Source organism: Canis lupus, chromosome 4, assembly GCF_003254725.2.
Source record: "Canis lupus dingo isolate Sandy chromosome 4, ASM325472v2, whole genome shotgun sequence".
Lineage (NCBI taxonomy): Eukaryota > Metazoa > Chordata > Mammalia > Carnivora > Canidae > Canis > Canis lupus.
Genome location: NC_064246.1, coordinates 44,706,225 through 44,733,274, shown reverse-complemented (window position 1 = coordinate 44,733,274; position 27,050 = coordinate 44,706,225). Strand labels below are relative to the sequence as shown.

The window sequence follows — 27,050 nt, the reverse complement described above, 5'->3', positions numbered from 1 at the left end:
ATATCACTTTGCTTTTCTAATTTCTCAATCCTCTTATTATTTTCATTACTATATATACATATATAATACATGCTATATGCACATATATATGCATATATATGCACACACACATATATATCTGGCATATCTCTTTTTTATTTTGCATTATATTAGGGTTTGAGGTCTGGCAGTTTTCTCATGCTAATTTATGTGATCATTATCTTTTTCCCTAGTAAAAAAAAAAATTGTGCTAAAAAATTGTGCTATTATCTCTTTTCTCATATGCATGAAAACATCTCATAAAAGCATTTTGTTATTATAGAAGATAACATTGCTGATATTGAAATACAGTATAATGTTACATATTGACTGAGTAGTTCTTAATGTCTAAATGTTTACTTGGAGGTACTTGTATTAGTCAAAGCTGGTGTTTTTATTTATAATACAAATAATTAGAAATTTAATATCTAACATTAGAATGATGCTAAATTTTATTATGTTGAATTGGTAAGGATTTTTAATAAAAACTTAGTTATCAACTAATGACACTGCCACCAATTCATGACACTGCAACAGAAATTAGTGCAGGGCTCTGAGAACTTTGTGGAACTGCCAAAATCTGAATCTGAGTTCCTACTTCTTTTGAACAGTTCCATGTCCTTCAGTAGGTCATATCATTTTTCTGCTCCTACAAAATAGGTCTAATTGGATAGTAGTTTATTATCATTAAGTTCCCAATAGAAAGTCAGTGTTTTATCCTTTGAATCACATAATTATGTATGGTTCCTATAAAGTTCAACTTAAAGCTATTCAATATTGGTGGCATTATTTTGATTAAATCTAAATAATGGGAAAAGGGAATTCAAATGTATATAAAGGATTGCCCACAATCAAAATCATTTTTTTTTTTTATTACTATGAAGCCAGAACTCAGGAATGCTGATGACTGGGCTCATCTCCCAGTGACAACTCTGGGAGCAAGGCTTCTTACATCAGTGGCCCTACCATCTTGAATCTATCATTCCTGGATCTCTTGCATCACAAGGGAAAGAGAACATGGAAGGAGATCACTTGCCTTTTCAGCTCTCTGGATTTTGTTTTATTTTATTTTTTATTTTTTTTAATATATATTTTTTTATTTATTTATGACAGTCACAGAGAGAGAGAGAGAGAGAGAGAGAGGCAGAGACACAGGCAGAGGGAGAAGCAGGCTCCATGCACCGGGAGCCTGATGTGGGATTCGATCCCGGGTCTCCAGGATCGCGCCCTGGGCCAAAGGCAGGCGCCAAACTGCTGCGCCACCCAGGGATCCCATCTCTCTGGATTTTATTTTATTTATTTATTTATTTTTTAATTTTTAAAGATTATTTATTTATTTATTCATGAAAGAGAGAGAGAGAGAGAGAGAGGCAGAGACACAGGCAGAGGGAGAAGCAGGCTCCATGCAGGAAGCCTGACGTGGGACTCGATCCCGGGTCTCCAGGATCACACCCTGGGCTGAAGGCAGCGCTAAACCACTGAGCCACCCGGGCTGCCCCTCTCTCTGGATTTTAAATGACACACATCATGTCTGCTTCATATGGTTGATAAGAACCAGACTTGTGATCTGACCTAGATGACTTGGGAACAGGGAATGATAGCTCCTGGCTGGGAAATCACCTTTCTAGTAGTGGTCCTAGACCATGGAAAGGAAAACACTAATTTAATAGTTAATTCTCTGTGACACTCAAACTAAATCTGTAGGCAGAAAATTAGAGGTGATCTGACTCTGAAACTTAATGGAATCTTGAACCCTGGGTCCATTAGGTGTTGGTGGGGGAATGGTGTTGAGTAACTTGGTAACTCTCAGATGAGGGGATGGTCCCAATTAAGCGTTTTTGAAAGTATCCTGGCCAATGTCATTGTTTAGGTAAAAAAGCTGCACTGCTCTGGTTGAAGAGGCTTTGAGAAGGGACATCTCTAGGGACATCATCTTCTCACTACAGGCTTTCAGCAGAATATCTAGGGATCCTGGAAATGTAGAGGAAGTAAGTTAGCTCAGAATCCCTTCCTCTCTCACCATTATCTGATTTAAGGTTTTTATTCTCTCTCCCTCCTCTTTTCTTAATAAAATCTTCTTTAAATGATTACTGTAGAAAGTCCGGAGCAGCCCAAAGATCTACTTTATTGGATTGTACTTTATTTTTGATTTTTTTTTTTTGCCATTACTTATAAATAAGTAAATATTACATAGAGTCTAGATTTCAGGCTTTTTCAGAAAAAAAAAAGGCAACATTAGTTCTCTCTTTGTGAATGGCAGTTATCTACTGGAGCTGAATAACAGCTGCCTTATCAAAAGTCTCTCATTTTTCTACAAGCCCCCACTGCTCCTTATTGCCCTTTACACTGGCTGACTCAGCTCCTTTGTCTGCCTAGCTTCTGTAAGTCATTTGAATTTACATAATGCGATCTTGTGGAAAATTGTATGATCTCATTGAAATTTTTATCTTTTTCAGGCAAGCAGATAATTATTAAAAACTTGTGAGCAAGATTGAATTGAATCTCCACTTTCAATTGTTCTTCAACCTATTTTTTGTAGCAAGTTCTACTGCATGATCCTTTCCTTTTTGGAAGACATTTATTTAGAAAACGAATTTTCCACAATAATTATTCCCCGTTGCCTCCCCATAGCTTTTTGGCTTACAGGATTTTAGACTTCTGCTCTGAATTAATTTAAGTAGTGATTTTCTCTTACAAACAAAGGGCCTATATAGCAACAATATATATGACAAAAGACATAATGGCACTGTCTCTCTCTTTTTTTAAATTTGGCAATCTTTTTCTTAGAGTTGTAGCTAATAATGTCTTTCTGAGGATGTGTAGTGAAACTTTGACATATGTCATGGTTGTCAAAGTCAGCATTAACACAAAATAATAAGTTATTTAATATAGGATTCAACTTTATTATTTTTTTAAGTAAGCTGTCTATCACCAAGTTCTAAAGTGGATTTCTTTAAAGTCTCCCTGTCTCCAGAGAAAAGGGGAAAAGGCAGTGTGTCCCTGGACAGGATCTATGACTCATTATGTCAATCAAACCCCACTTCAGAAGGGAATAAAGAGATTTGTATCTCAAAGCTGTGCATAACGACTCCTCGGCTTTTCATTTCATATTTATGAGCGGTTTACTTTGAAGTGTTTATCAGCCAATGCGCAGAAACATGAGGGAGCCTTGCCTGAAACCATACTCATGCGTCTAATCTGTGAAATGCTTGCTGAGCAGACTAGCTCATCAGCGCATGCCATGCAAAAATAAATACATAAATAAAGTTTTTGTTATTTGAGGTCTTGGAGCCATGTCTTTATATGAACTATAAAAAAGGGATAAATGGTGCTGAACATTTTGAAATCGGTGTAACACAGGAAACTTGGCTCTGTGATGTGCAAAAAGAAGGGAGGGGTGGATAATTTCTTGCTTGAAATAAAACCTGGTAGAATGCAAAGAAATAAAAATACACAAATATTTACATACATTTCTCAGATGGTCTAAGGCTTTGGGTCTGTCCAAGTAACCACATGGTGGCATGAATAGTATAGGTTGTTTTGTTTAAAAAAATACACATACACACACACTGTATATACTATATAATTAGATGGCACTGCCAAGATGTCAAAAGCACTAAACAGAAAGCTGTTTTACCTATTTTATCTGAATTTGTGCCCCATGTTTATTTTAAGATGTATAAAATAGGAAGGAAAAGTTAGGGAAGGTGAAGAAGGGGGTGCAGAGTATATATATATATATATATACTTAATGAATATCATTGGTAAATTTTCTCTATTTTTAATCTACCTCTCTAACTTTAATTAATTTACTCAACAATTGTTCATTGAGCAGCTATTACACTAGATCCTGGCTTTAGAGTGGTAAAGATCAGCCACTGTTGCTGAGGAGGAGCTGGCCTGTGGAGCAGGGCTGACGAGTTGACAAGCCAATATTTTTTTAAAAGATTTTTTATTTATTTATTCATGAGAGACACAGAGAGGGAGAGAGAGGCAGAGGCACAGGCAGAGAGAGAAGCAAGCTCCACGCAGGGAGCCTGACGCAGGACTCCATCCTGAGACCAGGATCACACCCTGGGCCGAAGGCAGGCGCTCAACCACTGAGCCACCCAGGGATTCCCAACAAGCCAATATTATTGTCACATATTGGTGATCAAGGGTTGCTTAATTCTCTACTTCTTTACATTGTATTCCTTATATTTGTGCTGCTTACTCAATTCTTTAAGAAATAAGCCTAATTCACTTTCATAACCTACAGATTATTTCATTGATTTGAACTGTTGAATGGACCCAAAGTATAAGAATTCAGAAGCTGTTCTCTTATAAAAGAGTTAGTTTCCTGTTTTGCCCTTTTTGTGCAGATTCTTCAAAGAGCCCCATCCCCCACCCCTCAGTATGCTAACTGGGAAAAGTGGCTCTGATGCCTTGACTCTCACTAGAAATATTATATAGTCACTGAAGTTTAAAGCCAAAAGACTTTAGACTCAATTGGAAAGCATGATATGTGAGAGAGCATGCAGGCTTTTGATCCAAAAGAAGAAATGCATGAATTGGGGTTATTCTACGTATTTATCACATGGCCTTAGAAATGTTTTTTTTTTTTTTTTTCTTTTTCTTTTGAGCCTGATACCTTCCTCCTCATTTTGGTCTGAGGATTATATGAGATTTTACATGTATGTGTTTATAACCAATCTTGACACATACTACACAATCAGTAACTATTAAGCCATAAATGTTTGTTGAATGGCTGAATAAAGGATGCCAAACCTTCTGATCCCATACTTTTATTTTTCAGAGAAAACCTGAGAAGTCAAAAGATTAAGGGACTTATTCAAGATTATATGTTTGCTGTTCACAATCAGGTTTTCTAAAAGGAAAAAAAAAATATATATATATATGGTTACCTCCCTCACTGTATCTACCTTCCTACACAGTCACCAATGTAGGTAGAGTGAAAAATAAATTCACCAGGAATACAACATGATATTGTCATTATATGTATATCTTTATCTTATTTGTTAGCCTGTGGAGATCTCCAAAAGCAGGGACACAGTTTTTCCATCTCTGTATCCCTGGTTGGTTCCTAACATATCTTTTTGTCTATTCGCAGAACTGCATTGAACTAATCAGTTTGAAACATAAACAGCGGGTGCCCTTGGGTCTATGTGAGCCATAATGGCAATGATTCTGAGGGAGAGAGACTTAAGTACAAAGAAGGATAAAACCTGCCAGATATGTAGGAACGTCAACCAAAGCCTTTGTGGGGTGTGTTCCTGATAATGCTGATGGATAGGTTTTCTGAAAAGACTATTTTGATTTTCTTATCCGAATGGAGATTGAGTACACTGCACACAAGAGAAAATGATTTGGATCCAATTCTAAGAGAGAGGAAATTGAAGCAAGAAATAAGTGTTTGAAATAATAATCTGCTGCTGATCCCTAAACAACCTGAAATGAGAGCACAGGAATTAATGAGGCTCCTAACCCCTTGTGACATAGGCCTGTGGGACTTATGCCAGTGAAGCAGCAATTTCCCTGGTGGTCTGTTCACGGCCTATGAGCGAGCAAACAAAACCAATGTCCCCTTTGAAAGCAAAGCTATCTTAATAAGGGAAAGGTTGTTTCTAAAAGGAAGGCTTACAAAGTGCCAGGTAGTGCAAATGTTTTTCATAAAGCACGTGGAAAAACCTCAGCAAAGAGAAACCTCTCAATAGAGAACAATTAAGTGTCATATTGGATTTCATTGCCCATCATTGCAGCAAAGTAGCAGTTTTGCTAGGAAAAGTCTACTTTCTAAAAGGAAGCAGTCTACCTTGAGTGACCACTGATTTTTATTTTTAAAGCAAGGAAAGGCAAGAGAGCTGCATCTCAGTTCTCAGCTCTGTCAGAGATATGCTTTGTGATTTCTGGAAAGCTCGGGAACCTCCCTGCTTCTGTTCTACTTGGGGGAAGTAATTCTTGCAACTTTCCATGGATGATGTTGATTCCTAAGGCAGTTTGCTTTGAAAATCTTCAACAAATGTGCTCTCTGAATACCAAATAGAAGAGATAGATACTATAGTCACTGGATTCTGGGAGATATTTTGGGAAAATGAGGAACGCCAAGGAAGTTGTCTGTAATGACTGAACAGTTGTTCTACTAATTAGAAGAGGCAGGATGATATTAACTCTTGGCATATCTTTGCCAGAACACCTGAAAACGGAGACCAGGAGCTTTTCCTGTCCCTCTAAAACAGCCAAGTGGCCAGAGCATTTGATGTCTGTGTAGGAGAAGATGGTTTTTGTGCATTTCAGGATGATAACACATTAGAGAACAGTCCACATTTCTTTCTAAAATCCTCAGAGGAGATTGGTGTTTTGATTCATTGTGACTTTGGCCTTCCATACGTGTAAGGATTTCATGGAGGATGCAGTGAGGCACCATAACTTTCATGGACCTTAGGTACCTTTGCCTTGGTTGGTCCCTTCCTCCCTAAAAATATTTAATATTATAGTTTACAACCACATAGTATAAAGACAAACATATTACTGTTAAAGATTAAAAACATTTTCTACAAACTAAAGGTTCCCTCCCCAATTTTAAAAGAAATTAAACCATTTTGTGGGCCCTAAGGGTCATATGGCTCTAGTGACTGTGTCTGTTGTGCCCTACTGTGTAGGTTGGCCCTGGATCTATGGATATTGACATGTCTTTTTTTCACATTCACTCATGGATCTAAAAAAGTGAATTTTAGTGTTTTCAGATAAAGATTTCATTTTTTAAAAAAAGATTTTATATATTTATTCATGAGAAACACAGAGAGAGGCAGAGACATAGGCAGAGGGAGAAACAGACTCCCTGTGGGGAGCCTGATGTGGGACTTGATCCCAGGACCCCAGGATAACGACATGAGCTGAAGGTAGATGCCCAACCACTGAGCTACTCAGGCGTCCCAGATAAAGACTTCTTGTCTAAAAAAATGGTACAACCATCTGATGAGAAGTAGAAGTTTGTGGTATAATATGAATTAATTTCTATGGATTCAGAATTTATAGTTACCATTTATGCATAAGGAATAATTTGGTCCACATATAACACATCACCCTAATTGCTCTACTTTTCACTCTAACATAAGAACCATTCATTTTAAGAACAGTGTTTTTACATTGCATTTAATATTTTCTCATTTTTAAGAACTGAATGTAGTCACCATAATTTAATTTTTTATGTGAATCAAAGCAGCTCTACTGAAGGATGAGTTCATTGTTACATGTGCACTGTAATAAATTTGTCCCAGAAGTTTTTGAAGTTTATTAAATTTCAAGTGGTCCCTTAATTCTGCTCTGCAGTTGTACTAAACTCTCTGATCTATGCACTGTCTCACAGTCTTAGATGTCAGCTGCATCTCCTCTACTCTCTCCTAAACCTCCAGCACCTCCTCCCCATCCTCAACCGGAGGAGAGCTCTCAAATCCACATCTACCATCTGCCCACTCCCATCATCTGCACCCACAGGCTCTGCCTTCCTGTCTATCACTGTAAGTGAACAATGTCTACTCTTAACCCAGGTGAAAAACCCCCACTTGTGTGCAAGATCAGCATCCCCCTGATCTAACTCAAGAATGTTGCATCAAGAGTTCTCCCACCTTTGTTTCCTAAATGAACCATCCTTTCATTCCTACAAGCATACAGACATGCTGTGACCCTCTCCAACTTCTGTTTACTTATTTTTTCTACCAGCTATCACCACATTCCTTCACTCCTTATTGTTTCACATATCAGATGATGCGTTTGTCTTATCAGTGGCAACTGATTCTTCTCTCCTATTTTCTTTAAATATAATCCAATCAAATTATTACACATACTCCTTGACGTAACTGTTTTTGGTTTTTGTTTGTCGGTTGCTTGGTTTGATTTTTGCCAACATCACCAGTGATTACTGTGTTGCTATATCTTCATGTCACATTCTCAGTTCTCAGCTTAATGCTCTATCAGCAGTGTTTGAAGCAGTTCTTTGATGCAGTTTCATTACTTAGATTCTATTCTAGCATATGCTTGTGGCTTTCCTCCTGCTGCATTGGTTATTCATTTCGTACTCCTTTACTACTTCCTCCTCTTTGCTCCAAACTCTGAATATAAAAGTGACTCAGTGCTCAGTCCTTGATATTCTTTTCTTTTCTGTGTAGTTATTCCACACTGTGATGTTGTCCAGCTCCATGGCACTAAATGGCATCTACATGTCAATGACTCCCAAATCTATATCACATATATATAATATATGTGATATAGATTTATATATATTTATATTATATAATATATATTACATAGATTATATATATTTATATTATATAACATATAATTATTATAATTATATATAATTATATATATTATATATATTATATATATTATATATATTATATATTCAGCTACCTACTCAGAATCTCCATTTGTATGTCTAATATGTATTTCAAACTCAGACATCCAGGATTGAGATCCTGGTCTGTGTGTGTCTTTCCCGTTACAGTTGATGGCTACTCCCTTCTTTTAATTTTCAGTTCAAAATCATTGTCACTTTCAACTTCTCTCTTTTGGCCAAACTCTACACATAGCCCTTTAGGAAACCCCACTCTGCCCACCACTTTGCTGCCTGCAACCAGAATAGTCTGTGATCATCTCTTACAAATGCATTCTGAGAAGTCTCTGATTTTCCTTCAGTATTCTAACCTAATAGAGCAATCTTTTAAAAATGAAAACTAGACAGTGTCACCCCTCTCCCCCAAAACAATGCAGTAGCTCTCAGTTACATCCTTAGTAAAAATACATGTCCTTAAAATCACTCCCAAAGCCGTTTAGAACTCAGCTCTCATTAATTCTCTGACCCATTCTTGTAGGATGGCAGCTTTGTTTACTGTATTCTAGCCACAAAGTTCTTCTTGCTGTTCCTGGCACATGCCAGGCACAGTCCTGCCTGGGACCTTTACACTGATGGTTTCTTTTTGCCCCAGTATTGGAAAAGCTGACTCTTTTAACCTCTTCAAGTCTTTATTTAAATGTCATCTTCTCAGTGAAGCCTTCCTAGATCAAATTATTTAAAATACAAAAGGCATTCACATTCTATTTTGTTTTCTTTTCATAGTACTTACCAGCTTTGAGGATACTACACACTTAACTTATTCATTATGTTAACTGTTTAATATCTGTTTGCCCCAGCTAAAATATAAGCTCCATGAGGACAGATCTCTCTCTCTCTCTCCCTCTCCCTCTCTCTCTATCTCTTTTTGCCAATATATCCCAAGCCTGCAGAACAAGGTTTAGTAGTTTGTAAGCTCTTAGTAAGTATTGAAAGGATAAATGAATGAATGAATGAATGAATGAATGAATGAATGAGCCTTTTAACCTTTGTTCTACTTGCCTAGATTCCTTTCTTTTAGGTTTATGTGTCCTCTAGTGTATTCATGTGTCTGCTCCCACATAGTTGTCTCCAGATATCATAATAATATCTATTATAAGTAGATATTATTAAACCTGTTTTATAGATGTGGACACTTGAGATCAAGGGTGGAGAAATTAATTAGCTTGAGCATCATCAAACCATAAGTGGTGGAATAGGGATTCAAATTCTGGAATACTTGTTTCTGGTCTATTCTTAACCACAAGGATCTAGAATCTTTCCCCTAGGAAAAAAATACATGAATTTTCTGACAGTATACCTGTCATGTAATGATTAGGCTACAACTACTTTTAAAAAAAAATTAAGACTATTTTGTTAGAGCAATTTTAGGTTCATAGCAAATTTAAGGGGAAGGAACAGAGGTTTACCATATACTTCCTTCTCCCACACATGCGTAGCCTCTTCCATTACCAACATTCTTCACCAGAGTGGTAAACATTTATTACAACTGATGATCCTATACTGGCACATCATTATCACTCAAAGTCTATAGTTTACATTACACTTCAGTCTTGATGCTATTATTCTATGGGTTTGGGAAAATGTAAAATGACATGTATCTATCATTATAATATCATGCAGAGTATTTTCATTACTCTAAAAATTGCCTGTGCTTCACATATTCATCTCTCCCTGCTCAATCTCTGGCAACCACTGATCTTTTTAAGGTCTTCATAGTTTTGCCTTTTCTAAAATGTCATATAGTTGGAGTCATGCAGTATGTAGACATTTCAGATTGGCATTAGTTTCCTTCATGTCTTTTCATGGCTTGATGGCCCTTTTCTTTTTATTCCTGAATAGTATTCCATTGTATGGATGTACCACAACTTATTTATCCATTGGTTGCATTTACCTTTGCTTCATAACTTTATTCCTAATTGACTAGAAGTTAAATAGACAGGCAGGTCTTTGTAGTTTATTTCAAAATGTAACCATGAAAAGTTTGAATGACATTACTTAACAAGAAAATTATGATTTTGGAAATATTTTTAAGTATGTGATATATACTATCCAGAACTTCCAGTTTTCAATTATTTTATTTTTTAGGAAAAAAAACATTAAATCACAGAAAAATACAGAGAATAAAGTATACAATACTCATTCCTTATAATTAATAAGCATTAGTATTTCATCAAATTAGTTTCAAATCCTCTTTCTTCCCTCTACTCCCCACCCACCAATGCATTCTTCTCTATTGCCAGAAATAATTGCTATGAAGAATTTGGCATATATTTTTCCAGTTCAAATTTATCTTGTTAGTATTATGTATCTGAAAACAACATAATGGCACTCATTATATATATATATATATATATATATATATATATTAAGATTTTACTTATTTTACTTATTTATTTATGAAAGACACACAGAGAGAGGCAGAGACATAGGCAGAGGGAGAAGCAGGCTCCCTGCAGGCAGCTCAATGTGGGACTCGATCCCAGGACTCCAGGATCATGCCCTGAGCTGAAGGTAGACATTCAACCGCTGAGCCACCCGGGCATCCCTATATTTTTCTTATTATGCTTTTGTAACTTGACATTTGGATTTTGAGGTCTAGCTCTATTAAGACCAAGACAACTGTTTCTGATAATTCTCTACTCATAAAATTATCAAAATGTGGCCAATGGTGGCCAGTATTAAAGATTTGTATCTCTTCTTGCTGGTTTCTCAAGAGACTTATTTCCTCTAAAAGTAAGCAGTATATAAACTGAACTACTTGACACTTCTAACTTTCATGACACTTTTGAGTGGATAGTGTGAAGATCGTGTTTTTAAAGAGTCATCAGTTGGTACCTCTAGATATGCTGAAATCCTTGTAAAGCTGTTGTCCCCATTGTTTGTGAATGAATCCATCACATTAAAAGCAACGCTTGTAAGTCCTTTAGGTGATGGCTCTAGCCACATTGGGAATGATGTATTTTAGTGGCAACTTAGTCTCTGGTATTGCTGAAACTGATTAGTTACAGCATCACTCACACCATGAACATAATAGTGCTGATGGTAGAGTATTTCAGCTGTGATGACATAAGATTTTTTTACTCCATTGAGCAAGCTTCTGCCTTCTATTCCTGAATTTCCTTTTGACTTTGAGTTTATGTGACTCAACAACTCTCTGTAAGTCAACAGCTGCCAGATGCTAAATGTAATTAAGGCTTTACATGTACTTGTAACCTACGACATGTGTTTGGAACATAGGAAGCAAGGTGGGAAAGAAAGAAAAGGAAAACTCTTGATTCAGTTTCAATTATCCTCTCTCTGTTTAATGATGCTAACAGGCACTAGGAAACTATGGTCTTGCCATTCTGTACAAGCTTTGTGGCTGGATACTTAACATAGTTTTAGACAAGTATCTAAATCCTAGAAGTAATTGGTAATGAAGCAGTTGATTTAAAGGAATTGATTTACAAACAAGAGTATATCATTAACATTTCTCCCCAATATTTGTGGTTACAAAGTAGATTCTGATTAGTTACTGAAGTAAAATGTCTGCTATATATATATTCACCTGGTGATAGACTGCAATCTATCCATCTCACTAGATGTCGGAATGTAGATTAGTTAATTAACTCTTGAGATCCAAAATAATCCTTCAGTGATGGGAAAGTCAAAATGTTTTCAAAACATCAAGTGCGTGATAGAGACAGGGACCTTCATGAGTGCTGAGAATGCAAATGCCATGTCTTTATCAAAATTCAAGTTAATGTTGGTAATGTCTCTACTGATATATCAAATATTCTCTGTTTTCCTTTTAAGAAAATAGAATGTTACATTGCTTAATGGAATAAACACTAAATATATTTAAACAAATACAGTTTAACTGGAAAAGTATTGTTTGTATAGAGGTAGAAAAAAATTTGGAGAGGGAATCATGGCCATAATTTTGTATTTTTACGCTTGCTAGTAACATGGTAATAGAATATTAATGATAATAGCTAATATTTATTGACTTTTGACTTTTTTCTGGAATATTCTAAATATATATACTCTTTGACACAATGACTAGGTGAGGCAAGAACTGCTATAATTTCCTCCATATTACAAGTGAGGAAATTGAAACATAGGAATATTAAATAGTTTGATCAAAACAAAAATAATATAGTCCTCACAGTAATTAAGATAAGTCTCCAAGCAGCCAAATGAAACAAGATAAAAACCAAAATTGAGCTAAAGCCAGAAATCTGAAGATTGAACTGTAAGCTTTTGGTAGGTCTTCACTGACAGCAAGGACTAATATCAGATCTGAATTTGGGAGGTTGAACTTCAAATGTAGGGCAATAAGAGGACTGAAACTAAGATTTTTGCATTAACCAGGAATCTGGAAAGAGATACATGATTAATAGTACCACATGTCTTAGACAAAAGTAAATACAAATCTTTCAGGAAGCAAAAATCTTCATCTGAGGCCCTTGCGATTTTCAAAAATTAAAATAAACTGATGTCAGCTAAAATAATTAAGTATATAAGAAAACAAATCTTCATAATTAAGAGCAAACAAATCAACAAACAAGCAATTTTGATCTTTGAAGTCCTAAAATAATATAATTTGTTAGATCCATACTTTAACTATGTATAATATGCAAATTTACAAGATGATAATAGAAAAACTGAATAGAAACACTTTAAAAGCATGTAAATTTTATAAATGAAATACACAATTGTTGAAAAAATAGCTGAGTTCGTACAGTAAATATGAGATCAGGCACAATTAAAGAGGGAATTAGTCAACTGGAAAAAATAGCAAGAAGAAATTAGCAAGAGACAGTGCAGAGAGGAAAGAGAGTAAAAATAAATAGAGATACTTAGAGTGAAAGGTAGTACTTAAGTAGTGAAAAGAATAAATAATTTACAAGTGAGTAAATAGGCAATGACTGAGTTTTTAGGATAGAGAAACGAATTCACAGAAATTGAAGAAACAGCATATAATATTAGAACTCTAAATATACTGATATAGCTTACATATCATAATGCCTAAAGCAACCACTCATAAATTATGTGAGGAGATAGCTAAAAAATCAATAGGCAAAATGAAATTTTAAAAAAATATTAACCCAAGTGAAGATGGGAAAGGAAACATAGAGAACAATTACAAAAAAAAAAAAAAGGAGGAAAAACATAGCAAAATGATGAACCTACATCCAGACATATCAATAATTACATTAATATAAATGGACTGTCATACCAATGAAAAGGAACATTATCAGATAAATAGTAAGTCTCAAATATATGCTATCTATGAGAGACATTTTTAAATACAAAGATGCAAGAAAGTTGAAAGGTGTTCATTTCTGTTGAAATGAATGCACAATATGTTTACTACATACAGTAAACTTACAACACAAGTTTCTTGAAACTTGAAAACAAGTTTCTCAATATATTGTGATATTTTGTATATATTTGTTTTTGACTTCTAATTTAACTGTGTTTGGCTAGAAAGCAAAATTTGTATGTTATTAAATCTTTGAACAATTTTGAAATTTGTTTCATAGACTTGTAAACTTTTATAAGTATTTATATGTATCAGAGAAGAACACATGTTCTCTAATTACTGAGTGAAAGATTCCAGATAATTATTAATAATGTATTCAATTTGTCTATATGGTATTAATTCTTCTCTGGGATTTGCTGTTTGCTGGTCTTATCAATAACTGGAAGATATATGATACAATTTCCTACTATAATTGTGTTTTTCCCCATAGTCTTATTAATATTTGCTTTTTGTCTATTTAAGGCTCCATTATAGATGTCTACAGGCTTAGAATTAACTTTTCTGATGGATTATTGATTACCCATACATTATTGATTATCATCAATATGTGGTGACTCCATCTCTAATAAATTCTTGAGAAAATAGCTGATTTTAATATTAATTATATTTTATATGGAATTTATCCATTTCATCTAAATTACTATACTTTATGACAATACATTTAAGTAGGTGTAGGATCTATAACAATATCCCTTATTTTACTCTTGATTTGGAGTATTTATATACTCTCCCTTTTTTATTGATCATTCTTTATAGGGGTTTATCAATTTTATCAGTTTTTCAAAGGACTGGATTTTGCCTTTAGTATTTTCTTTTATTGTTTATTTTCTATTTAATTTTTGCTCTTATCTTGATTGTTTTTCTCTACTTAACTTTGCTCGTTCATTCTTTTCTAGTTTTTTTTCTTTTCTTTTCTAGGCTCTTGAGGTAGAAGTATAGATCACCAGTTTGAAAACAATATTTCTTAAATAAATAATCACACCTACTAATCTTCCTATTCACCTGCATCCCACAAATTTGAATATGTTGTACTTTCATTATAGTTCATTATAGTTTCATTATAGTTCAGTTCCAAATATTTCTTACACATCAATAGATGTGTGAAATGTTTAGATCTAAACAACAATGAAAAGGCTGTGAATCAAAACCTGAGAGATATAGTCTGAAATATTCATAATAAAACAAAGAAGAGTGGCTGAACACTAATGACATGAAGATTTAAATTTTAGAGATATGGAAAAGAACAGTTGAATAAGCTCAAAGAAATGAGGGGAAAGGGAGAATGTCTATATATAAGGTTAGAAGTTAATAAACTAAAAAACATATACAGAATCAGAAAAGTGAAAATTTGTTTTTTAAAGACAAAATCAATCATTGCTGAAAGCAGTCCAGTTAAAGAAAATACACCCATTAATGGACATTTAGGTGGCTTCCTAAATAATAAATATAAATAAATAAATAATGCTGCAATAAACACAGGGGTGCATATATCTTTTCGAATTAGTGCTTTAATTTCCTTTGGGTAAATTTCCAGCATTGGAATTATTGAATCTTATGGTATGTCTAGTGAGGAAAACCTGGTGTGTATACACACACACACACACACACACACACACCTGTTTGTGCAGGAATATTATACAGCCATTAAAAGGATGAATTTTTGGTTTTTGATTTTGCCACTTGTAACAACATGGATGGCTCTAGAGGGTATTATGCTAAGTGAAATGAATCAAACTGAGAATAACAAATACCAAATGCTTTCATTCATGTGGAATCTAAAAAACAAAACAAATAATAAACAAAAAGCAGAATCAGACCTATAAAAATAGAAAACAAACTGATGGTTCCCAGAGGGCAGGGGGTAGGGAGGATGATCAAAATGAGGGAAGGGGAGTGGGAGATACCGGCTTTCAGTTACAGAGTGATAAGTCATAGGAATAAGAGGTACAGCATAGGGAATATAGTCAATGATATTGTAACAGTGTTGTATGGTGACATATGGTACCTACACTTGTGGTGAGCAGCGCATAACAGAGATGTTGAATCACTATACACTTGAAATTAATGTAATGTGTATCAACTATACTCAAATAAAAATTTTTTTAAGTATTTTTAAAAGAAAGCACAAATAAGTAATATCAAGAATGAAAATAAAGACAATATTCTACAAATCTAGTAGAAATTTAAAAGCATACTTTGATAACTTTGTGCCCATCCATTTGAAAACATAGATGAAATGAGCATATTCCTAGAAATATTTATATTTCAAAACTTTCTAAATCAACTCAAGAGAAAATAGAAGATGTCAATAATGCTATATTTTAAAAAAAATAATGTTTCTGCATCTGTAAACTGATGATCATCATAATAGCTATGTTCGTTATAAGGTTACTCTGTGACAGGTGATGTTCTAAGAATCATTTTTACCTGCCTTGTCTAATTCATTGCTCACAACAGCCCTATGAAGGTGGGTGCTATTTTTATGTTTATTTTATAGATGAGTACATGGAGACTCACCAGAAGAAATAATTCCAGGAATTTGTGGTTGTTGTCTTTAAAAGATTTTATTTATTTATTCATGAGAGACACATAGAGAGAGGCAGAGACATAGGCAGAGGGAGAAGCAGACTCCCTGTGGGGAGCCCGATGTGGGATTAGATTCCAAGAGCCCAGGATCACGCCCTGAGCTGAAGGCAGACAGATGCTCAACCTCTGAGCCACCCAGGTGTCCCTGTAGTCAAGTATTTTTAAAACAGACTCTGGAATTCCACTTTAACTCTAGTCTATAGAATGACAATTTTTTAGGTAGGGCTGTCGTCCTGCTTAATTTGAAAACTGTACATGAAAACATCTAGAAAAGTGCCTGCCACACTGTGAAGCCCTCAATAAATGTAAGTTAATCTAGTAGGTGTTCTCAAACTTGGACAGCTAGACTATTGAAGCTAAGTCACTATTGTGCTTTTATTTATTTTTTTCTGTCCCCCAAAAAATTTTGTTTGAAGAGCCAGAGTCTCAGATGATCAGAGGACTCTACACCTTGGTAATACTGTTACATAGGGTAGCTTATAGGTACAGTTTTTAATACCAGAATTCAATTTTTATCTTGTTGGAATTTTTGTCAAAGGAAAGAATCTCCAGCTAGCTAGGTTACTGGGTATTTCGTTTCTATTTATGATCTGGCAGTTGTTCAGCAGAACCTTTTGTTGTGGCTGCTTTGGGTTTTCCAAATTGGGCTTTGTTCAGGCTGGAACAGTGAAAATGCCACCGTATCAGAGGAGAATGCCACATTCACCTTTCTCTTTGAAGTTATAAAGCTTACAGAGGAACCAAGGATATTAGAAACTCTCCTGTCGTCACTAGCCATTTTGATGTTTCCTTGATTCAGAAGGTGTTTATTTACACTGGAATGATTCTAGTTAAAAATTGTGAAAGTTGTTGTGTATCACACATTCAGGGAGTTTAAAATACTTAATCTAAAAGTTTAGAAATATCAAGATATTAATATTTTAGGAGCTATACATAAAAGAAAATTATTACTCTTGAAGTGCATTTTTGAAATATAAATATTTAGCTTAAACTTTTATGAATAATAATGCATGTACACCTACTCTGTAGTTTCAAGCCACAGGATTTTTCACGAACAGTTTTGTCAACATTTGGGAAAATATCTGAATGTGTAAAATCAGATGAACTTTAGAAGGGCATTAAGAAGGAGTTAATGTGAAGAATTTTAGTATACACAGGCATAAAACATTAGAATTCATAAGTAGCTTCTTCGGTGGTTTTCAAATTTGTTATCAATGCATATACAGATGTAGATTTTAGATTGCTTGAAAATAATATTTTAGATAATATCAGTAAGTTTTTAATGGGTGATTGTTTTGGGTAGCTCGTACATATCAATAATTTCTCAAATTTCAATAGAAGGTATTTATATTAAATATAAGGTAACAATTTGATGGCACAATTTCAGTTAATCAAAAATAAAAATTATGCTTTATCACTTATAATTGCCATATTTTTCTTGATAACTTTCTGCTGCAAAAACTTAAGGTATCAGATCGAATTACTCCACTTACTGTGACAAAAAAGAACTATAGCATTTTAATTTATGTCATTTTCTGAAATCCTTGCTGGAAAATTTGGAGTTCATACTCAGTTCTGACTTGAAAATGTAGACCTAACATTTGCTCAGGAGAAGTGACCCATGTTTATTTACAAGAGATTCTCTTTGTCTTAGGATAAATGTTGCTTAGAAAAAGGCTACTTAAAAATGGAATCAATGTTAACAAACAATCAGTGTTTCATATTAAATAGTAAAAATAATTTATTGAAACTTTATCTTCAAAAAAGTTAACTATGGAGTGTATTTTATTTTATGTTCAATACAATTTATTATTCCAGCCATGTTATAATTATTCAAAAGGATAAAGAGTAACAGCTTTTGTGCAAGGCATTTTATGGCAACACTGCAAGAATGTACAATACATCCTTCACTTTATATTTAAACTTTACAGCACAATCACAGAGAGTTGTACTTTGAAAATAAAAAAAAAAGATGAATTCATTAATTTTCCTAAGGACTGCTCATTAACCTTTTATTTAAATAACTGTCAGTCCTCATTCAAATTAAGATTTTCCTGATTCTCGGTATGGTGAGTGATTTTTTTATTGTCTCCTGGCTATTTGAAATATTGTTTTGAAACTCTGGATCTTATTTAAATCTTCTATTTCAGCAGGCCTCCTCTGACACCAGGCCAGTGGGAAAAATGGGACACTGGGGCTAGGCTGTCAGGCAGAGATGGAGTCCAAACTTCTCACTTGGCCTACTTTGACAAAGCAGGATGGGTTGGTATGGTTGGAGAAGGGATACTCTATTGCTGCTGAACCAAGTTGGGTGTTTAGAATCTTCCCTAGGACTCTGCAGGTACCCACGTGGTTGAGAGGGAGAGGCACACCTCCTTACAGTTCCCACATGAATCCTTCTGTGGTAGTAAAATTAGATTTAACATTAATTCTTCTCTGACACCATGAGGGAGAGGAAGGGGTGCTTCATTGCTACTGGGTGGGGATGGAAGTCCGGGATCTCCTTATAGCCACCAGTGACACCTTTGTGAGGGGTCTCTGGGAAGGCTCATCCCTACTGGAGGAGGATGAAATTCTGGTTTCACTTGATTCCACCCTGGGATGTTTGTGGAGGTAAGAAAGGACCCTTATAAATACAGTAGGCTTTATGCTGGGCTTAGTTTGTGCTTCCACTGGTGTTTTTAATTTGCAGATTTCTCCAACAACTGAGATATAATTCAAAAGAAACCCCAGGGAACTCATAACCATGTCCTTCCTCAGGTCCCAGGATTCTAATAGGTCTGTCTTCAAACTCTTTCTATGTAGTTGCTATGCACGCCAACATGCATTTCCATTTTTCTTGTTCGCAGGTTAGTTCTGTTCGATCATGCTCGTGATCCTCGTGTTTTTTAGCATTACTTGTATTGACTTCATAGAAATCTATGTCTTCATAAGCTGTATAACTCAAACTCATGTTGGCATCATATTATTTCCTTCTATCAGCAACTCGCTGATGATACAGACATTGATAGGGTGGTTGTTAGGAGAGGAAATACTAACAGTAGGTGGGTGGGGATGATGGAGATGAATTTTATAAGTGATTGTTAGTGACTGTTTTCACACTGTAGTAACTTTTGCTCCCATGTGTAGAATTTCATCTCTTAAGTTCAGGGGGCTTGCATAGTGAACATTTAAGTAATACAAGTTTTCTATATTATACTCCCCTATTACTACAGTTAACTTTTCTCTTCCTGCCCTCATAGTAGAAAATCTGCTCAAATGCTGACATTTCCAGTGCTATTTGTATTCCCTGGTATTACCATGACATGATAATTCTGACTTAGCGACATATGTGCTTCTCCTAGTTAAAGGTTATTTCAAAGTGTGAGAAGTTGGTAAAAACTTAGAAGATAAAGCCATGATCACAATACGCTGACTATCTTTCCTTTGCATTGTGTCCTTGATGCAAAACTAGTTGGTTAAAGGCTGACTTTTGATATCTTTTGCAAAATTTATCTCTAAAAAAGTTCTGGAGAGGATCTGGGTTACACACTGAGGTTATGATAAAGAAAAAGACAACTTAAAGACAAAGAGACTTATCAAGAGAGTTCCTTTTAAACACTCGTGTTCTGATATCCTGATCACCTAACAGTTTTTAGTTATCAACGTTCTTTCCCAATACCCTAAATTGGACTAAAATTCTATGATATAAATATGGGGTTTTAAAAATAAAAATAGTGACTTTGGCCTTGATAATGTAACATGGGGCCACACCAAGCAATTTATTGGCAGCAACTACAAAACACATGCCTGAGATGAAATGAGTTTAAAACATCATCCACATCCATTTTAATATGGTATCAGAGAGATTGGAGGCAGATAGAAGGTAAACATATTTTCCACAAAAACTGAAATATTATTACTCTTTCTACCTTTCTGCAAGAAAGTAAAGAAGGAAAGAAATGTTGACTGCTTTCCACTAGAAATCTTAGCTTGGAGAATCACACAATGACTAGTCTCTCTCTTCCATTCAAAGCTGCCATGGAGCTTAATAAAGACATATTTATACAAGATGAATTAAAGCAAAATCAACCTTCCATCAATGAGCAAAGTAAGTGCAAAACAATAAGTTGACATGGTGTTAAAATTCCCCTGTGCTATTTACATTCTGAGCAAAAGAGTATGACATGAGGGTTTTGTGCGGTAAGAGGAACTACTTGAAAAATGTTTGTCTGAAATTAGTGTATACGTGGGGGAATGTTTGGGAATGGTGTGGGAAGAGCAAACTGAAAGGGGCCTGATGACTTTGTGGAGCAAATTTGCAGTCCCTCTCAAGCAGTGAGTCTACTGCTAGATGAACATCTGCTGACCAAGCTGTGAAAGGATGAACAGTTGGACCTCTAGATGACCTTTCATGGCTCCTTGTCCTTTTCCTATACAGTATTTATTACTGTATAAATTGTACTTTGTTTATGGGATTCTTTGATTAATGTTTCTTTCCATTTAGACTGTAAATGTCAGGGGCTCCATTTTTATAAGGCTCACTGTAATATCCCCAGTGCCTAGCACAGCCCTAGAAACGATAAATATTTGTTGAATGATTTAATAAATGATATATCAGTTTTTCCTTTCCACTGTGTATGTGGCTTACCAGCTTCATATGTTAAGCCAGCAAACTTAGAAAAGGCTTGGTCCAGAATCTGTCCCAGGTACTTAGAATAAGATTCCTATTCTTTGAGTTAGTTGAGGACGAAGGGTACCAAACTTGGAATTGTGAGGAACGGATAGCTTTGGTGAACTGTGGTCCTACTGGAAGATGAAAATGAAGAGTTTAGAAGGTAGTATTTTTGAGAAAACTGTTTTTTTTTGGGGGGGGGACTTCTGAATTTAGGGGAAAACCTAGCTTCCAAAAGCCAATGTGAACAGTTACTTTTTCCTGGTGAATTCAGTATAGTACCTCCAATTTTCTTTACACTTTTGCTTGTTTATGGCTTTTAGGGCTGTAAGCTTAAAGCTGAAACTCTTGAAGAACATTTTCTTCTAATATTTGTGGTTACTTTAAAAGTTGTGCAAATTTTAACTGATTTATAATGATCTCAAGTTTATTTTAACAGAAAAATAATATTTTAATTTCTTATCATCAAGTAAATTTTATAACCAAAGAAGGGAAACTGTATTTATTCCCTGGCTTTCCATGCCCAAGGCTTATTGCCTATTACTTTGAGTACCCAGATTGAAAATCACATGGGATGCTCTGAAAACTGAGGCTTCTTCTCCTCACACAGATGTTTCTCCTTTCCTGAGGAGGTCTTTGAAGCTAGCTCCAGATAATGAGATGTGGGAAAACCATCAGAAAAGTTGCCTTAATACATACACACTCCATTTCAAATGGAATCATATAGCTAAAAATTCCCGCATGTAGAATAAAAACATGTGTGTTTTAGTTTGACTTGTTTTCATTTATTGTAGGAAAAGGAAGCATTGTATTTCATGCCTGTCCAGAGCAAACATGAACTCTAAAAACAAGATGGGAGAATGCTAATACTGTGACTCTTTTTATTTATGTAAGACTGAGAAAGCAAAAATAGGAAAGTATTGTAACATCAGACATACATGAACTTTTGTTTTATAGACTACTGAAACTAAAATATACACTTTACTGTACAATTATGAAACAATATCTAGTTACCAGGGATGTAAGCTGGAACAGAGTACACTAGGCAAGGGATTTCAGACAGCATGATAAAGTGTGCACAGGGAATAAATAACAGCCCTTAGGACCATGCTGGTGGCAGTGAGAACTTCCTTCTTCCATAAACTGGGAGGAAATCACCCCATCCCCCACAGGAAGTTTTTGCTTGGGTTAGTTCTCCACTGAATAGGTTTCACTCTGCAGAGGCAATTATGTATAAAATTGGGTTTGATCCCATTTACACAGCTAACTAAGGAAGGCTGTGGGACTTCAATGTGTAGTGAAGTCGGAAAATAAAACCTAGAATAAAAATACGTATCTATTACAAATGAAAGTCACACTATGTTAATACAAACAGTTGCTTAATGCTTTTAAAAATAAAAGCTGAGAAATGATGCCATGTAGATGGAGTATCATAATGTCATATCATAAGTTTGGAAATATGACTGTTAGGGAATGGCCCTAATACAATCTATATATGGATTTGGTGTCATTTATAAGGTTTTCCTCACTACTAGCAGGAAGTTTATTTCTTCACTGCATTTTCCCCATTGTCCATAACTTGGTTAAAGACAAAAACAAAAACAAAAACAAAAACAAAAAACCTAGCTTTATATGTCAGGAAATATGACGTACCACATGATTTCATCTAATTTGCATCAACAGCTAAAAATGTCTTGTAAGAAGCTGTAATAGTAAAGCACACAGATAGAGCATTCATTGTGCCAAAATGTTGCCAGGATGGTTTTTGTTTGAGATCATTTCACATTGTAGAATGAGCAGATGATTAGAATCTGCAGATTAGAGGTGTTATCCTGGATCTGCAACTTGCTAGGCGTGACCTTGAAAATGGTCAATGCCTAACCTGCTAGGTATGATGACAGCTGAATGAGATGTAAAGCCTATAAACTGTCTGCTCATGCCCAGCACATGGTAACATATAAATGTTCAATAAATGCCTATCCTCTTCTGCTTCCCATGTGTGCACACACTCAACTCTCCGTGGGTGAAACCTACTTGTGGTTTTAAGTCGGAAACATCGTTTGGTATCATTTAAAAATGTGAGGACTGACTCTTCATCCCTAGGATGCTGCATTAAATAATGCATTACATAGTTTATTTTTAGAGAAAAAGTCTGTTGTATATTATCACATAGAAGATACACAGTGATCTTGAGAGGAATTTAAGAGATTAATACCCAGATTTTACAGATGACAAAACTGGGGCTCAAGGAGTAAGAGACTTGCCACAATGAGACTTACCAGTGGGAAGCTGGGACTGGTACCCAGGTCTCCCGGCCACCACTCACATTTATTGGAGGATTAAGGTTCTTTGACATGAAGACAGACTGCTCAAGGATCAGATCCATGTTTTGCTACAATCTAGATGTGTGACCTTGGGTAAGTCACTTAAATTCTCTGTTCCTCTGTTCTTCAGTCTCCTTACAACATGATTACAGTAATATTATCTTCTCCATAGAGCTGTTGTAAAATCGAAAAACATAAAATAGAAGTTGCCAAACAAAAGATGCCCGGAGCAAAGTAAGCGCTTGGTATATGTTAGCTGTTGTTATATATCCAGTGTTTTTTCAGCTCCTTGTGCTACCTAGACCACAGTACTGCTGTAACATTTTTGAAGCAAAATCTGAGCATTCTGGCCGAGGGTTAAAATAATTCTTGGATGTTTATGTTTTTTTTTTTTGTTCTCAAATGTACCCCAGTATCCCACATACTCTTGCTTTTGCTCATATATTCCTGTACACCATGGAAATCCAATAGATTTTTTCTTTTTTTTTTTTGGATGGGAAAAGCACCTGTCTGTTTTTTGTTTTGTTTTGTTTTGTTTTGTTTTTAAGAATCAATTTCAACTTTGTAGGGCATTTCACAATTTGTAATGAGTCTCTCTGTTGCTGTCACCTTAGGAACTAACTTCACCCTTGCGGAACTGGGAATCTGTGAGCCCTCCCCGCACCGAAGTGGCTACTGTTCTGACATGGGGATCCTTCACCAGGGCTACTCTCTGAGCACAGGGTCTGACGCCGACTCCGACACAGAGGGAGGGATGTCTCCAGAACACGCCATCAGACTGTGGGGGAGAGGGATAAAATCCAGACGCAGTTCCGGCCTGTCCAGTCGTGAGAACTCAGCCCTTACTTTGACCGATTCTGACAACGAAAATAAGTCAGATGATGAGAACGGTAGGCCTGCTTCTTAAATACCTTTTAATGTTCTGGGTAACGGCGCAGTGTGGCATTGGGGATGCCTGTTTTTCTTTAATAAAGAGGAGTGTGAAACCATTCATTTTCTTTTAACTCGACCTTGTCTACCCACTCAGAGCTCGTGAAAAATAAACCAGCAAACCTCAAGCACACAAGGAATGAGGAGAGAATTTTAAAATCACATTTTGATGATAACACAGTATTCAGGTATAGTCAGTTGGTCTTATTAGCAAGTAAATTACATTGCAAAAGAGGCGACTTGATAAACTATGACCTATACCTAGAAAATGTCCTCTCGCCACAAGTTTCTAGGTCTTCGTATTGATTTCCCCTTCCCAGTAAATGGCAACCTGGGGTATTTTTTTCATGAAGATCTCTTAAGAATCCTACCTTATCTTAGACTTTCATTTCCAGGCAGCAATGCCTCATATCCGTATTGAAGATCAAACCTGGAACAGATGCTCTGGAGTTTAATAATGACAAATAGGAAGAGACTTGTCTTCAAAAAAGTATTCTCTTCTATGTTTACTTTTCTCCTTGGTACCTATGTAGGTTAATGGCTTTCCACATCTTCTATCACAAATCACTATTGCTTATCCATCAGCTTTGTAGATGGGTTTTAATGAAACTTTGAAAATTAAATGCTTCCGATCATTAAGCAGTAAATATAGGGAAGCCCAAGCAAGTCATTAAAGAGATAAGGTGCTTATTTGTGGATTTCTTAGCGACTCAGAATTGTGTTTAGTCAAAAACATCTTTTAAAAGATAAATTGCATTAGGTACAGCTGATTTATGAAGAAAACATCAAATGCTGTGTGGTTTGTTATGAATATATCGTGTGTTTGCTGAAAGAATTGCCATTAAAATGTTTACAAACAGATCAGTTAAGAATGTTTATATAAAATATTATAAACTTCTACTAGAGCAGCTTTAAGTATTTTCTTGCATTTAAAAAAAGAAAAAGAAATTTGCAGGCGGACAGCTTGTTGTGAATGCGAAAGCATAGCTAAATATCATTTAATCTCAAAACTGTGTTGAAAATACATCATTTCCTGGGTAAGTCGCATATATCCAAAAAGATGTCACTTTGTTGCATTTAAATTTGTGTTTAATTCTGAAATAATTTATTCTACTGTGGGGACAAGGAGATGTGTCTTACTTATGCCTCCGTTCATGTAGCTAATCAAGGTGTACTCTCAAGGAAAAATCTGTACTTGACTCCTTTTGAATTTTAACAAAATTCTGACACTTGGCACATTCAACACTCTAAGGTACTTATTTGATAGGAAATTACTTTTAGAAGTTTTCATAAAGGCATACATTGAATCCATTTACTGATGTTCTTTTTCAACTCTGTGTGTGTCAGATACTATTTAAGTGGAGGCAGTTTGATTGCCTAATAAATGAAATCACTTGCAATCCAAGAATTTATGGCACATTTTAGACAAGGTATTTTGGCAAATCTTCCATGGTGGTACTCTCACTGGTCTCATGGGAATCATCTATACAAAATTGAAGCAAATCGATAGAATCCACACCCCTTCTTGTTAAACCTATATACATCTTAAAAACTCAGCTGAGAAGGAGAGTTTTCCAGGGAAGCAAAGGGAGCAAAAAATGCTTGCCTTGAATTTACTTAGAACTATTATGGATAGGAGAATTTTGTAATTAATGATGTATTTCATAAACCAAGAGTAGTCTCTTTTTTCTAGTATTATTCAAAACATCATATTTGAGCAATTTGCATCTTTGAGGAGTTTATATAAATCCCTGTGTATGGATAGGAAATAAACCCTTAAATCTAGTGTCTCAATTTTTTCCTGTAATTTCAGTTATAATGCAGTCAGAATTGTGTAAAGAAATCTGTACTTGGAAGTACTGAGTGACTCTTTTGTGCCTACATCTGGCAGAGCACGAAGGAGGTAAGGACGCCGGAGTTCAAGCTTAGGGGATAGCTAGTTATTTTAAAATGTACAGATAAAATGTGCTTCCTTTTCTCTTTTTTAAATGTTTCAGTATCTCACATATTCAGAAGATGTACGTAATGCGTGTTCTATTCTCATTTGGGACCAAAAATAAAAATAAGATATTTTACATGTCACATCATAAAGCCTTTAAGCAAATAAAAAGTGAGGCGCAGGCAGAGGTGTTAACTTCAGTAAACTTCTTGCTCTTTCTCTTTGACAAATTCTGTTTAGCTCACAAAGAAATCAATGCATTTTCACATCACTGATTTTATGAAGTTTGGGAATGTATTATCATATAGATTGACAGTTGCCCCACTGGTTCCACACCACAGCATGGACACTTACAAAGCCATCATTAATTTCTCACACTTGTACCCCGCGATGGCTTCCTCCATAATAAACACTCTGTCCTTCAGAACCAAATCAATAACCTTTTAGGTATGCCTCTCTTGAAGAGGAAGTTAAAGAATCTATACTTTTAGAAAGAAGCTCTCCGATTCAATTTTAGATTGTAAAGATATGTGCTCATAAAATGAATTTTTCTTTGTATCCCATGTATTTTCATTTCATTTTTATGGTAGGATCTTGGGGTACCTTGATTTTCACAGCACTTATTTAAAATTGCCCTTAAAAAATTCCAGTTGTGGTTTTGCTAAGCAAAGTTAGAATGTGAAGACAGATCTCAAAGACCAAGTCCTCTTTCTCTAGTGTGAAACATGTATCCAACCCATCAGACTCATGTAATAAAGGCTCTGCCTGCCAACAGTTCTGCCTCCATGCCACTGTGACAGGAGTGACCTACTAGTAACTTGAAAGTCCCATCACACTGAACACATGATAAATTTGTCTTTTTTTATTCTTTTCTTTTCTTCACAGCTCCGCATCTTACA

The 27,050-nt window shown here is 35.3% G+C and overlaps 1 protein-coding gene across 2 annotated transcripts in view; it reads left to right on the top strand.

Annotated features, from left to right (window-relative positions):
• Positions 1 to 27,050, top strand: part of TENM2 (teneurin transmembrane protein 2) — a 1,512,848-nt gene that overhangs the window by 645,775 nt on the left and 840,023 nt on the right. For both annotated transcript variants that reach the window (XM_049109164.1, XM_049109163.1), the window contains one exon: positions 23,897 to 24,172. In XM_049109164.1, coding sequence (XP_048965121.1) covers positions 23,897 to 24,172 — 276 coding nt within the window. The remainder of the gene's footprint in view (positions 1 to 23,896; positions 24,173 to 27,050) is intronic.